This window comes from Scatophagus argus, chromosome 4 (genome assembly GCF_020382885.2).
Source record: "Scatophagus argus isolate fScaArg1 chromosome 4, fScaArg1.pri, whole genome shotgun sequence".
In the NCBI taxonomy this organism is placed as follows: domain Eukaryota; kingdom Metazoa; phylum Chordata; class Actinopteri; family Scatophagidae; genus Scatophagus; species Scatophagus argus.
This window is the reverse complement of record NC_058496.1, coordinates 8,992,847-9,006,755: the sequence shown is the minus strand read 5'-3', so window position 1 is coordinate 9,006,755 and position 13,909 is coordinate 8,992,847. Positions and strand designations below refer to the sequence as shown.

At 42.7% G+C, this 13,909-nt stretch overlaps 1 protein-coding gene across 1 annotated transcript; it reads left to right on the top strand.

Annotated features, from left to right (window-relative positions):
• Positions 1–4,004: 4,004 nt before the first annotated feature.
• On the top strand, positions 4,005–13,715 carry LOC124057658. The gene is made up of 5 exons (XM_046386128.1): positions 4,005–4,134; positions 10,722–10,823; positions 11,435–11,634; positions 12,069–12,235; positions 13,561–13,715. The coding sequence occupies exons 1-5, from the start codon at positions 4,096–4,098 to the stop codon at positions 13,713–13,715; spliced, it is 663 nt and encodes a 220-aa protein (XP_046242084.1). The 5' UTR covers positions 4,005–4,095.
• Positions 13,716–13,909: the final 194 nt, after the last annotated feature.

The following is a 13,909-nucleotide window of genomic DNA, read 5'->3' as shown; positions in this document are numbered from 1 at the left end:
AGCAAGCTCTGCCAAAGCAGGAGGGCTTGTCACACACACAGACAAAACATGTCACCAAACAAGATGTTTCACTAGACCAGATCCACCTTACCAGTGTAAGTCTGTTTTAATGAGACAAGTCAAGAACAACTGTTAAAGTAACAGGATATTTTTGTGTTTTTTCCCTTAACATTTTTAGGGAGGAAAAAGGGACTGTGGGCTAACACGACTGTTGTACAGTTTGCCATAATTCACACATCCTTCTATCTGTCTGGTTTTATGTAACTTGCTTTAGAGGAACGTCAGTGGACCCTCTCAAACTTCCCCTTCCGTACCTTTTCTGGCCCATTAAGTTGTGTGTATATTTCACATTGCTTGTGTTCTCATTAAAAACAACTTTAACAAATCTGACGTTGTTCTCTTTTTTCCTCATAGTCATAACATGCTCCTCTCACCAGCCATCCACCTACTGAACCGAACTTCACTGAAGCGACCCTCTCTCATAACAGCCCTCTCGGTCGTGCCTGCCCGTTGTTTGTGTTGTGTGCAGCTGCCCTTGCAGGTACTGGAAGTGGGAGGGGTCATCACACCTGGCACAGCTGGGCCCTGTGTGCCAGTGTTCCTTCAAAAGCCTGTTGAAGCTCAGTCTCTGTCTCTTTCTGCTCCATGAAACATCGGCTTGGTTTTGGTTGTCCTTTGGCTTCTGTTGCTGCACTACACAACACTGCAGCCATACATTTTCCGCTCATGCACTCACTTATACTACTGATTTTGCTGACTACACATGCCACCTTTAGCTTGAGTTAATTTGGTAGAATCATCTCTGTTTATTTAAAACAATGAGTGAGTGAACAATGACAACTGGCATTGTTGCATGCATCTCCCATTTGTTTTGTCATGGCTGTGAGGCCCAGTTTGGGACACCATATTGAAGCATCCTTAACTTTTGTCAGCCAAAAAAGCAAACCTTAAGCAGATTTCCTCATGTAGTTTTTCTAAACTATGATTAAGTCCACATTACTGTGAGGTTTCTTCCACCTGACCTCTGCATGCAGAGATTGTAAACTTATTTCAGCCCAAAATGGGCCTGATAAACCTGCAACAGTCTGCAACAACCCCCCATTAGCTGTCATTACAGGCTGTCATTTACTGTCAGCTGTTACGCAGACAGTACATGACCTTAACACCTTAAACCTTAGGTACACTAAACCCTGTTTAGTGTGTTTGTCAACAATAACTGTACAAACAGTAGAAGAGAGCAGAGATGTCTCTTCCTAGTTACTGAGATATGTCTTACAGTCAGCACAACAGTTACTGATTTTAGGCTGAGCATGTTTCAGGATTTTAACTCAAAGGTCAGCAGCAAAACATCAGGTCATTGTGCACATCCATTAGAGGATGTCAGGATATCAGGAACACGGCTCACTTCATCTCCACTGGATGTCTCGCTCATCGATAAGAGTCACTATTTCTTTCTTTACTTGACCTCACGTCACCAGTTTAATTTAATAAATAATATGTTCAGGCTTTATGAGGTCCATATTTAGGAAAAAATTAGGGCACTCCAAAGGTTGGATAGATAGTTCTTGTGCAAAATGTGTAGATGTTTCAGAAAACATACAATGCATAATGACTCCTTTGTGCAACACTTAATTCTTTCTCTGTATTACTTTAAAAAAAATCGATGAGGGTTTTATTTTGAAAATGGCAGGAAGTGATATTGATTGTGTCTGGCTTGACTCTGGTCTGAGAGATTTTTTTTCCCAGGATTGACAGTGCACTAACTCAGCCTTCATTACTGTCAGACCCGAGCATCACTACCTTCACCGCAGATGAGAAACCATGACATCTCTTAAAGATGCTCAGATTGGCTGCTGCAGTAGGAAGAGTTAGGCTACAGTGGATTCCAACAAATGCAGCACTGAACTGAATACCATGGAACTTAATAGTCAAGAAGGAACCCACTCACATACAATTACACTATATAGACAAAAGTATCCAGACACACCTCTTTCTAGGGCTGTTTATCAGGGTTTGGAGGGTTTGGAGCGCATTGGGATGAGCTGGAACAGAAATTGCCAAGAAAGGTTTTATTGTCAAACGTCAGTGCCTGACATCACTATTGTGCTACTGCATTAATGGGCAAAAAGTCCCACAGAAACACTTAAAATCTTGTGGAAAGACTTCACAGAAGAATGGAAGTCCATCCATCCATCCATTTTCTATACCGCTTATCCGTCAGGGTTGTGGGGGAGCTGGAGCCTATCCCAGCTGACTATGGGCGAGAGGCGGGATTCACCCTGGACTGGTCGCCAGTCAATCGCAGGGCCAACACACAAAGACAGACAACCACACACTCTCACACTCACACCTAGGGGCAATGTAGAGTAGCCAATTAACCTAATGTGCATGTTTTTTGGTATTGTGGGAGGAAGCCGGAGTACCCGGAGAAAACCCACGCAGGCACAGGGAGAACATGCAAACTCCACATAGAAGGGCCCAGACCGGGATTCGAACCTGGAACCCTCTTGCTATGAGGCGACAGTGCTAACCACTGCATCACTGTGCCACCCATGAATGGCAGTCCCTGATGGTGTAATAGTCAGATGTCCCAATACTTTTGTCTATATATTGTATATGTTGATAGGCATGTGTTTGTCTTTAATGGCCTCATATAAAAATAGTCTCCATCTATTTATTTGTTTGTTCATTTATTTATTGATTGGTTAGAGCCACACAGCCACTCTTTCTCTTTGCTGGGCCAACATGCAGGCTTCAAGTACATCTGAAACTTAAATATATATTGTTATATTGGTAGTAGAGACCTCCTTATGGCAAGGCTGGATTACCAACAAAATTGAGGAAACTTCTCAGACGCACCCAAAACTCCAGGTTCACACCATGTCAGTTACAGTGGATCTCTATCAAAACCTATATTTAGGTCTTTTATTATCTTTATTTCATTTTGTGCTTGCTGATAGAGTTCCTATTTTCATCTGGTGTTCAATCTAATCATCATAATGACTTGTGGAAACCTTGGGGCGCTGTAGTATTGCTCCAGGGATGTGAGTACAGGTTGGTAGTCTACATATTCTGTAATGCATATATGAGTGGTGGGGTCAACTGGGGCCAAACAAATGTTTGTGAGTTAAATTTGGGCATGATAGATAGATAGATAGATAGATAGATAGATAGATAGATAGATAGATAGATAGATAGAGGAGGAGGAGGAGGAGGAGGAGGAGGAGGAGGAGAGAGAGAGAGAGACTAATTTACAAAAAGATAAAACAAGTGGCCCTCTGAACCATAAATAAAGTGACTTGTCCATTTTGAATATTAAAGTTTCAGGGCTGGCTGACTTTCCATTGTGAAAGGGAGTTTCTGTCTTCGGGTGTACTTTGCTTTTTACTCACAGGCCATCTTTCACATTAATTAAAGTGTCTCTCTCTCTCTCTCTCTCTCTCTCTCTCTCTCTCTCTCTCTCTCACGCACGCACGCACACACACACACACACACGTACACACAAAGGATTGCAGTGCACTTTCATTCTGGCTGTAATCTCGATCATATTGCGACAAATGGGGGAAAAAATGCGTGAAATAGCAACGGCACACCAAGGCGCACCATGAGCGTGAAGGGTCTGAAATGCTGCTGTCCATGGTGCTGGAGCTATTCATCATTCACTACATTCACTGTGCTACTCCTCACTGGTTGGACGCTGAGGCCATGTAGGATAGGATAGGTTGTGTATGCGTGTAGCTATAGGTGGGGGCGGTGTGTGTGTGTGTGTGTGTTGGGGGGGGTGCGCTTCCTACCGCAGGAAGCGCGGCTGAATCACCGTCGGATCTCCTCTTCCTGCTGTCACACCCACCGCTCCGTGTTGTGGGTTCACCCCGCGGAGAAGGGGAGGACCGACGGCACACACAGCAGCAGAGTGCTGCAGTGCGAGCGCAGCGGGGGGACACGGGAGCGGAGAGAAAAAACACATACACATACACTCTCTCTCTCTCTCCCACACACACACACACACACACACACACATACACCAGCAAGCCTTATGGTCGAAACTTGGTCGATGGAGAGATCTGCAGCGACACCGTAGCGACGCAGGCCGACATGGAGGAGTATTTGCGGAAGGTCCAGAGCGGACTCGGGGTGAGTTGAGATCCTTCAGCGGCGCTAAAAAAGCAGGTGATGGATGCGTGATGGATGAGAGCATGTCGTGAGGGCTGATGGCGCTGCGCTACAGGCTGCGTTCCTGTTGCTGAAAAAGCCTCTCACGTCCCTTCGGTCCCCCCCACCACCACCACCACCACCCCTCGCCGCCGCCAAGCACCTGTAGATCGACAATATGACAGAACTGGGGGAGGGAGGCGTGTTTGACCCCATACAAAAAGCTCGTTGTATTTACAGGAGCATCAGCGTGTGAATTTGAATGAGGATCTGATTTCTAATGAGGGGGAGGCGTGACATCAACAAGTTTAGCCAGAGGCTGTCCTTCCCTGCTATCTGGGTACTCTGCAGATACTGACTCATAATTTGCATTTGATACAGGACCGAGTGTCTCTTCACACATTAGAAACAGCCTCATGCAAATACTAAACAGCCCGATGTACTGTATATAGACTGAATGACTGTGCAGCCACCAGGGGCACAGGTCTATAATGTGATAGATAGTGGCTCTATGCTTTTTGCATTTCTGTATATACTCTTGGCCTGTATACATTTTGTCTGCCAGTAGAGGCCTGCAACACTTGCACAGAGGCACATCAGGAAGCCTTTCATGGATAATGCACATGCCTTGAGGCTATATGGTCTATAGAGCTCATATAACTGCTCTTTTCTACATGAGCTTGTCTAACTGGCATGGCCGTGTCATCAGTTGCACTGCATGGCCATGACAGCATCGTTCAAAGTATTTGTGATTGACCCAGTGCTCAGTTGTTGTTGTTGTTGTTGTTGTCACTGCTGTACTATAGTCATCATTTCATTTCTCTCAAGGAGCTGAGCAGAAATAACTGCATCCTTCTCACCAACACCGTCTTTACCTCTTAATAGTATGGTTTTGCTGTTTTTGAGTTGCCTTGATCTTATTCTGATGCCTTGCAAAAGGGTGGGAAAAGACAAACCCGCACATGCACCAAAACTCAAACACTTCAAATACTAATTCACATGCGCACGTAATTTATACTGCTGATGTCTTTCTGCAAATGTGTGTCAACGTCTTTGAATGTAATCATCAGTCACATTCAGTTTATCCCATTTAGCAATCCCACTCTCTATGGAATATGGAAAATCATAACATAATCCATGTAGTTAACAAAAGAATCTCAAACCAAAAGGCCATTCACAACGTAGTAGCTGCTCTGGAGCTTCTGATCATATCATACCATCTTCATCAGCCGATGGAGATTGCTTGTTGCAGATGTCGCAGTTTCCTTCCCTTTGACATTCATTCTTGCAACTTGCTGACAGCAGTCGATGAAAGTCTATTTAGCGGCATTTTTCTAAGAGCTTTCAACAGCAGATAAAGATCATGTATGTGCAATAACAGCAAAACCGCATGCTTGTATTTGCTTTGTTCTCTTAATTGATTACATTTTCAGGCCTGCTACAGTGTTCAGAATGTTCAGCTTAGTCATATAAACAGGTGTGTGTGAGCACAATACGTATGCGTATATGGACGTCCAGTCTGGAATTAAGTTTAAGGAGGTTGGCAGCTTTTATTTGAGATGTGCTTCACATAACCATAGGGGAAGCCAGGAAGAAAGAATCAAAGGAGCAAGTCTGCAAATCAGGGCACAGCGGGGTAATTGAGTGATAAGGAGGGCAACTGATGAGTGTCGTGGAGGTTGCAGATAAAGTGTAACACATGTCACTTTTCAACTATTATCAACCATTTCTTTCTCTTTCTCACACACACTCATACAGATACACACACGCGCGTACACACGCCATCTCTCTCTCTCTCTTCTAGCTCTCCAATACAATCTTTGATGAGTTGCTTTTTTGCTGACCACACACGCTCTCTGTCATTCTCCCTCTCTCTCTCTCTCTCTCTCTCTCTCTCTCTACTCTCTCTCTCTCTCTCTCTACTCTCTGGATGGCCACCGTCCAGAACATCCATACCTCTAATTGGCCTGGCTCTTAGCGCCTACTGAACTTATCTTTCTTTCTCGCTCGGTTTTTCTCTGTACAGCTCCACAGCTCTCCCTCCTTGATTCTCCTATCGTTTGGCATAAAGCTGAAGCAATGTGCTGAGTGGACTTCCAGCAACTGCCCTTCACACACACACACACACACACACACACACACACACACACACACACACATATACCTTAATAGGGTTTTTAGGACCACTTTGTGGTTAGCAACAAAATGGGATGTAATTCTAGAGTCTTATAGAGAATAAGTAATTTTTAAACCCTGCGTGCGTGCCGACATTTGTCATTATTCATCCCAGTGAATGTTTACTAAAGCACATTATAGTTGAGACGTGAAACAAATTGCTTGATAAAAGAGGTCCTCGTCTCCACCTTTCTGGGTAAAGGCGGTGAAAAGGAGGGTTTGTTATGGAAAGTGTAGTCATTTTAAAAGCAGTTATTACCATGACTGAACTAAAAGGAAAAGGTAGGAAACAAAAGCATCATCCGTCTTTCATCTTTCAGACTGAAGTGTCAGTGTAATTTTTTTACATTCAACGAATATGGTGATTGTTTCACTAAACACATTTCACCTAAGACATGCATCAGATCTCATAAAAATGAAAAACTCCCCAAAAGTGTAAATGTATTGATGCGTATTATGTAAATATTGTGACTCGGTGGCTGACACAGTCACCGCACAGGAAGTACAACTTCCCTCTCATTACCACATCCACGAATTTTTGTGTTCTGCCTTTGTTCCTTTGTGTGCTTCACTTTTTGTCAGTCCAGAGACCACTGTAGGTAAACCTGAGACTTCCACAGATATGATTAGTAGCGATTTTCGTGTGTGACTTGCTCAAAGTGTTTCATTGACTTCAATCTGATGAGCTTGGACAGGCTTCAGTTGCTCCAGTGGTTGCAAGCAGCACAACTGTAAACATTTGCTGTTTCAGAATGCATCTAGAGGTTTTATACCAGGAACGGCTACTGTAAGCAAGTAAATCTCCTCATTTCAGAGTGATATTTGGCTGAAAATGTACATTAAGGCAGCTGGGAATCTCAATGAGATGCAGAGGAGAGGAGAGGAGAGGAGAGGAGAGGAGAGGGGTTGAATGTGGTTAGACAGGGAGATAGAGCTCAGAGGGAGAGCACTCAGATTGAAGGAAGGATATCAGATGGTCATTGCATGCTTATGCGCACACACACACACACACACACACACACACACACTGATGTTCTCCCGCTGCAGTACAACAGACACTGAGTGGCCTTTTCTCCTGCTAATGCATTGCTTCCTTTCTATCTAGTATTGATTTATTCTGCTTCTCTCTTCCTTCTATGAAGGAACTGGGTGCAACCCCCCCCCCCCCCCACACACACACTCTCTATCTCTCTCTCTCTCTCTCTCTCTCTCTCTCTCTCTCTCTCTCTCCCACACACACACACATGCCCTTTCTCTTCTTTCTGCTCCTCCCTTCACTTCCATCTTCATTGTGTTCTCTCCACCATTTTCTTCTTATTAGCCTCACATTTTCGCTTCTTACCTCTTATCTAATTTCTCTCTCCTTCCTTCTCTTTCTTCTCCCTATCATATTTTTTCACCTGTCTTACCCCATGTCTTTTTTCCTACCCCTCCCCTCATCTCTTCTAAATGTCTGACTTATCAACCTGCTGCCCATACTCCCTATATTTCAACTCCTTTTTTTCATAAGCCTCTTTGAACTCGTTGCCCTCCTTCCTCCAATCTGCCGTCCCTCCTTTTTCATTCTCAGTCTAATCAACAGCCTCTAACCTTGCTCCTCCCACTCCCTAGCTTTGGCCCCTCATTTCCTCTCCCCTCATTTCATCTATCCCTCTGGCCTCAATGACGAGGTCCTATGAACAGAAGCTAGGCAATAAATTAATTCCCGTACATTATTACAGGAATTTTACTTAACTATATCCAGCATTAGGCTCTCAATCAATTAAATCAACAGACTCCAGCTTCTAGGGTGGTGATTTGAGAAAGCAAGATTGCAGAACTAAATAAAAAAAAGTTTAAAAGTCACTCTGGGACTCCAAAGTCCATGTTATGACTGCTTTACATGTTTATATTACTGCCCAGTCTGTTGACTGATTTGCTACTTTCAAGGCAGCCACTGACTTCTACTCATTTCTGTATAATATGAAATCAGTCTGCTTAAAATCTGCTTAAAAATAGTCAATCTCTGCATATACACTGACACATTTTTTCCCTCATGTTTAGAAAAGCATCTCATGGAACTGGCTTGTAAGTCCCTCACAGTTTATTAGCTTTAAATAATGTTCAGTCAGCAGCTGATTGTCACAAGGAAAAGACGTTCAATCACCAGAAAATCAATTGTGCAGACTAATCTGGGTTACCTATAGGACTGGAAAAAGTTCTAGCAGTAGAACTGAAGACAGTAGAAGAAAGTAGCCGCTGTAGTTTTTTTTTTTTTTTAGTGTCTTACACGGTTTTTTAAACTCCTCTCAAAATTCATGTCATCCTTTTCACAACATATGCATTTTATTTCCATATTCCAACGCTGTTGTTTCAATATGAACAGAGCTCTGCTGTTCTTCATGAGTGGGCTGTTGTGTTAATGTCAGATTCTCGCAGTTCTTTAATGCAACTGCATTTTTCTCGTGACAGTGATGTGCTCTCACAAAAAGAAAGGAGTGATTAACTGTTCACTGTGATGGGAGGAAAGCAATTTATAGATATATACCATATAGACAAAAGCATTGGGACACCTGACTTAAAGCAATAGGGACTTAAATGATATCACATTCTAAATACACAGACAGTTTAGCAGCTCTAACAGCTTCCACTCTTCTGGGAAGGCTTTCCACAAGATTGGAGTGTTTCTGTGGGAATTTCTGCCCATTCATACAGTAGAGCATTTGTGCACTCAGGCGCTGACATTGGACGAAAAGGCCTGGCTCACAGTCTCTGTTCCAGGTCATCCCAAAGGTGTTCGGTGGGGTTAGGGTCAGTCATGCTGGAATAGAAAATGGCTTCCTTAAGCTGTAACCACCAAGTTGGAAGCACAGCGTTGTCCAAAATATCTTGGTATGCAGAAGCATTAAGATTTCCTTTCACTGGAAGTAAAGGTCCCAGCCCAATCCCTGAAAAACAACCCCATCCCATACCTGAATTCAGTAATGTCCCAATACTTTTGTCAATATAATGTATCATCCTCTTTGAAAAATGGGCAGCAGTCGTGTTCAGTACGCCAGTTGGTAAGCTATTTTGCTTGTATTAAGAGGGATAAATGAGCTTCAACATACTTTCAGCAAGTCTGAATGTATTTGTCATACTGTAAATGTCTAGCAGCAAAATAAGCCACTGATGTCTGATTCATGTATAGCTTTACTGAATGATGCTAAAAGGGTACTTGGACAGCTCTGATGAACATCTGTGGAAGTGATTTTGTCAAAGCCACAGACCAGTATTTCCTGCATTAGCTGAGGTAGGATAAGCTTGTGACCGCAAGTTTGCCAGTTTGGGCAAGAAGCTGGACAGGAAACATGTCTAGGCGTCCTACCAGTATTTGTCTCCATGAACATGTCTCCTCCCTTCCACTGCTTCATCCTATCCCAACAGAGCATCCTAGAAGCCCATTAAGATGAGCTGCAGATAGACAGGATATTCATTGTATCCACATTTTGCTTCTTGATTAATGGTGCAGGCTGCAGGGCAGTGAGTCAGCTTATCTGTTTTAGATAAAACATTACAGATTGACAGAGAACACCCAGTGCAGGCTGGGATGGTTGAGTGTGATTTTGCTCCTAATTACAAAAAGATTTAGCACCGTTTCTTTACGCTTACTCGGTATGTTAATGAAGATGCATGTCATGAAAGATGAAGCCTCAAAAGTTTTGATCATTTATTTCTCTCATTTCCACAAATATGTGCATGAAATATCCAGAAACTTGAACGTTGGATGTGTGCCTCCATGTAACTTTATTTAAATGCATATATTTAAATACCGCTGGTAGTCAGGAATGCTTTGATAACATATCAGCCATGTTAAAAAGGGAGAGACGTAATTTTCTGCCTTTTTCACCCAGACATGAATGTTTAATCTCAGTAATGGAACTGTCATTAATGTCCACTTAACCTAAATGAGGAGTGTTTGTCTGCATTGTTTAGTGAAATTAATGGATCTCATCGCTTTTCTGATAAAGCGTGTTTCTCTGAATTAGCAGTGAAAAAGTTTCTCTTATTAATGAGGATCACTGCTTCGGTGTTATACTTGATTTTACCTCCAGTGTAGTGCATGTTGAATAATATTCTCTTTCAGGAATGAACTAAATCTTGCAGCGCCGTGATTTCATGATTAATGCATACTGTTGGTTACAAAATGCTGCAGTCATCTAACACAGTCATGCTGGCTCAAGTTCCAGGTGATACAGTCACATCAGCTATCAAATCGAACAACAACCTGCAGTATTGTCACCCGCTTTCTTTGTTGCATGTTGGAAAACAAAAGCATTAAGTATCGCTGACTGATGCCTCGCCAAGTATGTGAAGAAATGAAAATGTCAAATAACCACAGGCACAACAACCTTTTATGTTTGTGTATTTTCCAGGAAGATGTATTACAAGGCCCCATCCATGCTGTCTTAGGTGGACCAGAGCCAGATGTTGACACTGTGGCCGCAACACTGTGCTTAGCACTGCACCTTAGCCAGGTAACAGCACTGCAACTAATGATCATTTTCATTATTTTCAGTACAGTTATTGTCATGATTAATCAGTCAAAGGTTCAGTTTCAAGTTGCTGCTTTTGTCCGACCAGCATTCAAGAACCCAAAGACTCCTTATCATGAATGACAAAGGAATAAAACAAATTGTTATGTTGAAGAAGCTGGAACCAGCAAATGCTTGACATTTTTGCTCAAAAAATGACCAAAATGATGAACCTATTATCAAAATAGTTGGCAACTATTTTTCTTTCAACTGACTGACTAATTAGTTGGTTGATTGTATGCATGTTGGTGTGTTGCACCTTAAACTGGTAACTTGAAATCTGTATGTGTTTTCTTTGATTTTTCTGTTTTCTTCCTTTTTCAGATTCATATCAAGTCAAGTTCGATATAAAACAAGGATCTGATTTGAATACTTTTTGATGCACTTGTATATGCAGCAATCACATAAACATGCTGCATTTACATTTTAATCCAATCAAATGAAATGTGCTGATTGCTTATCTTTGTGGGATCATCTGATTCCAATCTGTTCATTTCATTTCATATTAAACTCATATGGTTTCACATAATGCGGATGTCTGTGTGCCCTTGAAGGAACCGTCAGTTGGAGTGTGTGTGCCGGTGCTGTGCGGTCGGCGACGTGACATTGTGTTGCCCGGCGAGACGGTGACGTATCTGCGGCGGGTGAAAATTTGTGAGAGTTTACTGCTGTGGAGGGATGACGTAGACCTTATGAAGCTTCATCACACTGGAAAACTCTCACTCACACTGCTGAGACATGGACTGGTTGATAGGTAAACACGCTCGCATCATGCAAATCATCTCAAAGCGAACACACCAGGTCAGTTTACAAGCAACTTCAGCTAATCTTTAACTGCTTTACAGATGAGACTCCGGGGAAGTTATTAAAACTTTACCTGAAAGCAGGTTCAGTCAATCTAACATGTTTTCACTGGACCACCTCTAATAAATGTGTTTACAGGTGAACCACACACACACATTCAAATCACAAACACAATGTGGACACAGTGGATTTTGGCCAATAAGACTGTATTTGCCGATGTGAAAATGGGACCGAGAGCATGTTTGGGTGTGTGTTTCAGGCCTGCGTGTGTTCATCACTCACGACCCAAAGGGGAGTTGTGTTTATGCAAATGCCTCACAATCATCGCTCCTTCCCCTGCAGCCATTCACATCTCCTTCTCCCCCCATCTTCTCACTCCGCTAGCTCTGAGTACCACACTCTGGAGTCCAGCATCCTGCGAGTGGTCCATCACGACGGGCAGCGGGACGCAGGGGATGATGGGCCATCGTCCGCGGTGACAACAATCACCAGGGAGATTCTTCAAGAGGCAGCGGAGCACATCAGAGCAACACTGGGGGAGGCTCTCGGAGGTGAGGGAGGCACAGGCGCACCCCCAGGGGGGTGTAATGGGCGGTGAAGGAGGACACACACAAATCCCCTGACATGACTCGCTTAACACCCACCAGGAGAGATGGAGAAAGACAGAAAGTCACACAGTCCCATGATGGGACTCTTTCTTTTTCTTTATAGTCAGTCAGTTAAGTTGTTTCTGTTTTGTCAGGTAGTCATAATTTCCCAGTAAAGTGAGAAAAGCAGTAATGGAGGAAACTGTCACTACAAAATGCATTCATCTGTGTGCACTTGAGTAGTTAAAGTCTACTTAGGATGACTCTCAAACACTCGTGGCATTTAAGTAATAAAACAAAGCTGGAGTGGTAAATTTGGTCTCCATGTGAGTTGAACAACCTGCCAAACGGTGCTCCATTCGTCAGTGTGAAGCAGCTGTTCAAAACTCTGCTGCTGTTCCTCTCTGATTTATGGAATGACAGACAGAGAACAGTCTGATAGAGAAGTGAATTAAGGTGGATGGAGCGAGAGAAGAAGAGTAAAGACAGAACAAGCCGGAGAGTGAGTACTGTACGAAGTCCAGTGTTGTTCAGTACATTTTCAGGTTCATTGATTGCCAAAGAGGCCAGTAGCTCAACTCAACTCCCAAACCTCATTAGGTCTGTCTGAAGAAAAATGTTACCGGACAACAGACATTTTGTTTATTTATTTTTTTTTACACAATATATGTACTATTAGCAGGTGCACTGTACTGTTTCTACAAATGCAGATTTTCTGTATTGTCTTGATTAAAAGGAGATCAATGGGAACATTTGTTGGAGTGTGGATAGCAGATATGAATATGTTCATATATTTTTTCACATGTGTTTATATTTAGATACGCAGGTAGTCCATCGTAGATCGTAGTTCCAAACGTTGCTGTTGCTTTTCATGAAATGTGAATGATGGCACTGCAAAGCAAAGTTTAAGCTTACCTGAATTTCTCTTCGCAAGTTTTCCCTGCCCTCAATCAGTTCCTGATGGCAACTTTATAATTAATAACTTAATTACAATTGTGAAAAAAAGTCCAGTGTCTGTCTGCACTATTGTTATTGAGTATAGCCCAAGAGATTAAAAGAACATTTGGGAATTTATTACTTTTATTGAAGAGTATTGGAAATTGAGGATTTGCATTGACAGGATGTTGCAACAGCATGTGGTGTTCAGGCTTGTAAACTGTAGTTTCTGAAAGGCCGAAACTCACATTTCTATCATGTTGTACTTAATTATTGAACCTAAGTTGAATTTATATGAACTTATGAATAAGAGTGTGAAAGCTGGATGTGTTTGCGTGCTTATGTGTCTACAGAAGCTTTGCGGCTGCAAAATGAGGTCTTCTGGAGCAAACATGGCCGCCGGTCAGCACAACTGGAGGAGCTCATGAAATCCTTGGAGCAATGGATTGATGTCACTGCAGGTCAACAAGATGAGGCAAAACTACAAGGTGCATATCTGACCATGTAGAGCAGTTTGGCGACAGATGTTTCCCTTAGATTGTATGGAGTGTGTCTTAACCCATGACATAAACCGGTGTCTTAATTCATGCATACAGTCATCTCATACAGGGAGGACAAAATTATGGTATAAAGCAAAGCAAACAACAGGGACTACAGCAACAGGTGATCAGCTATAATGGAACTTTTTCATGGCACATATTC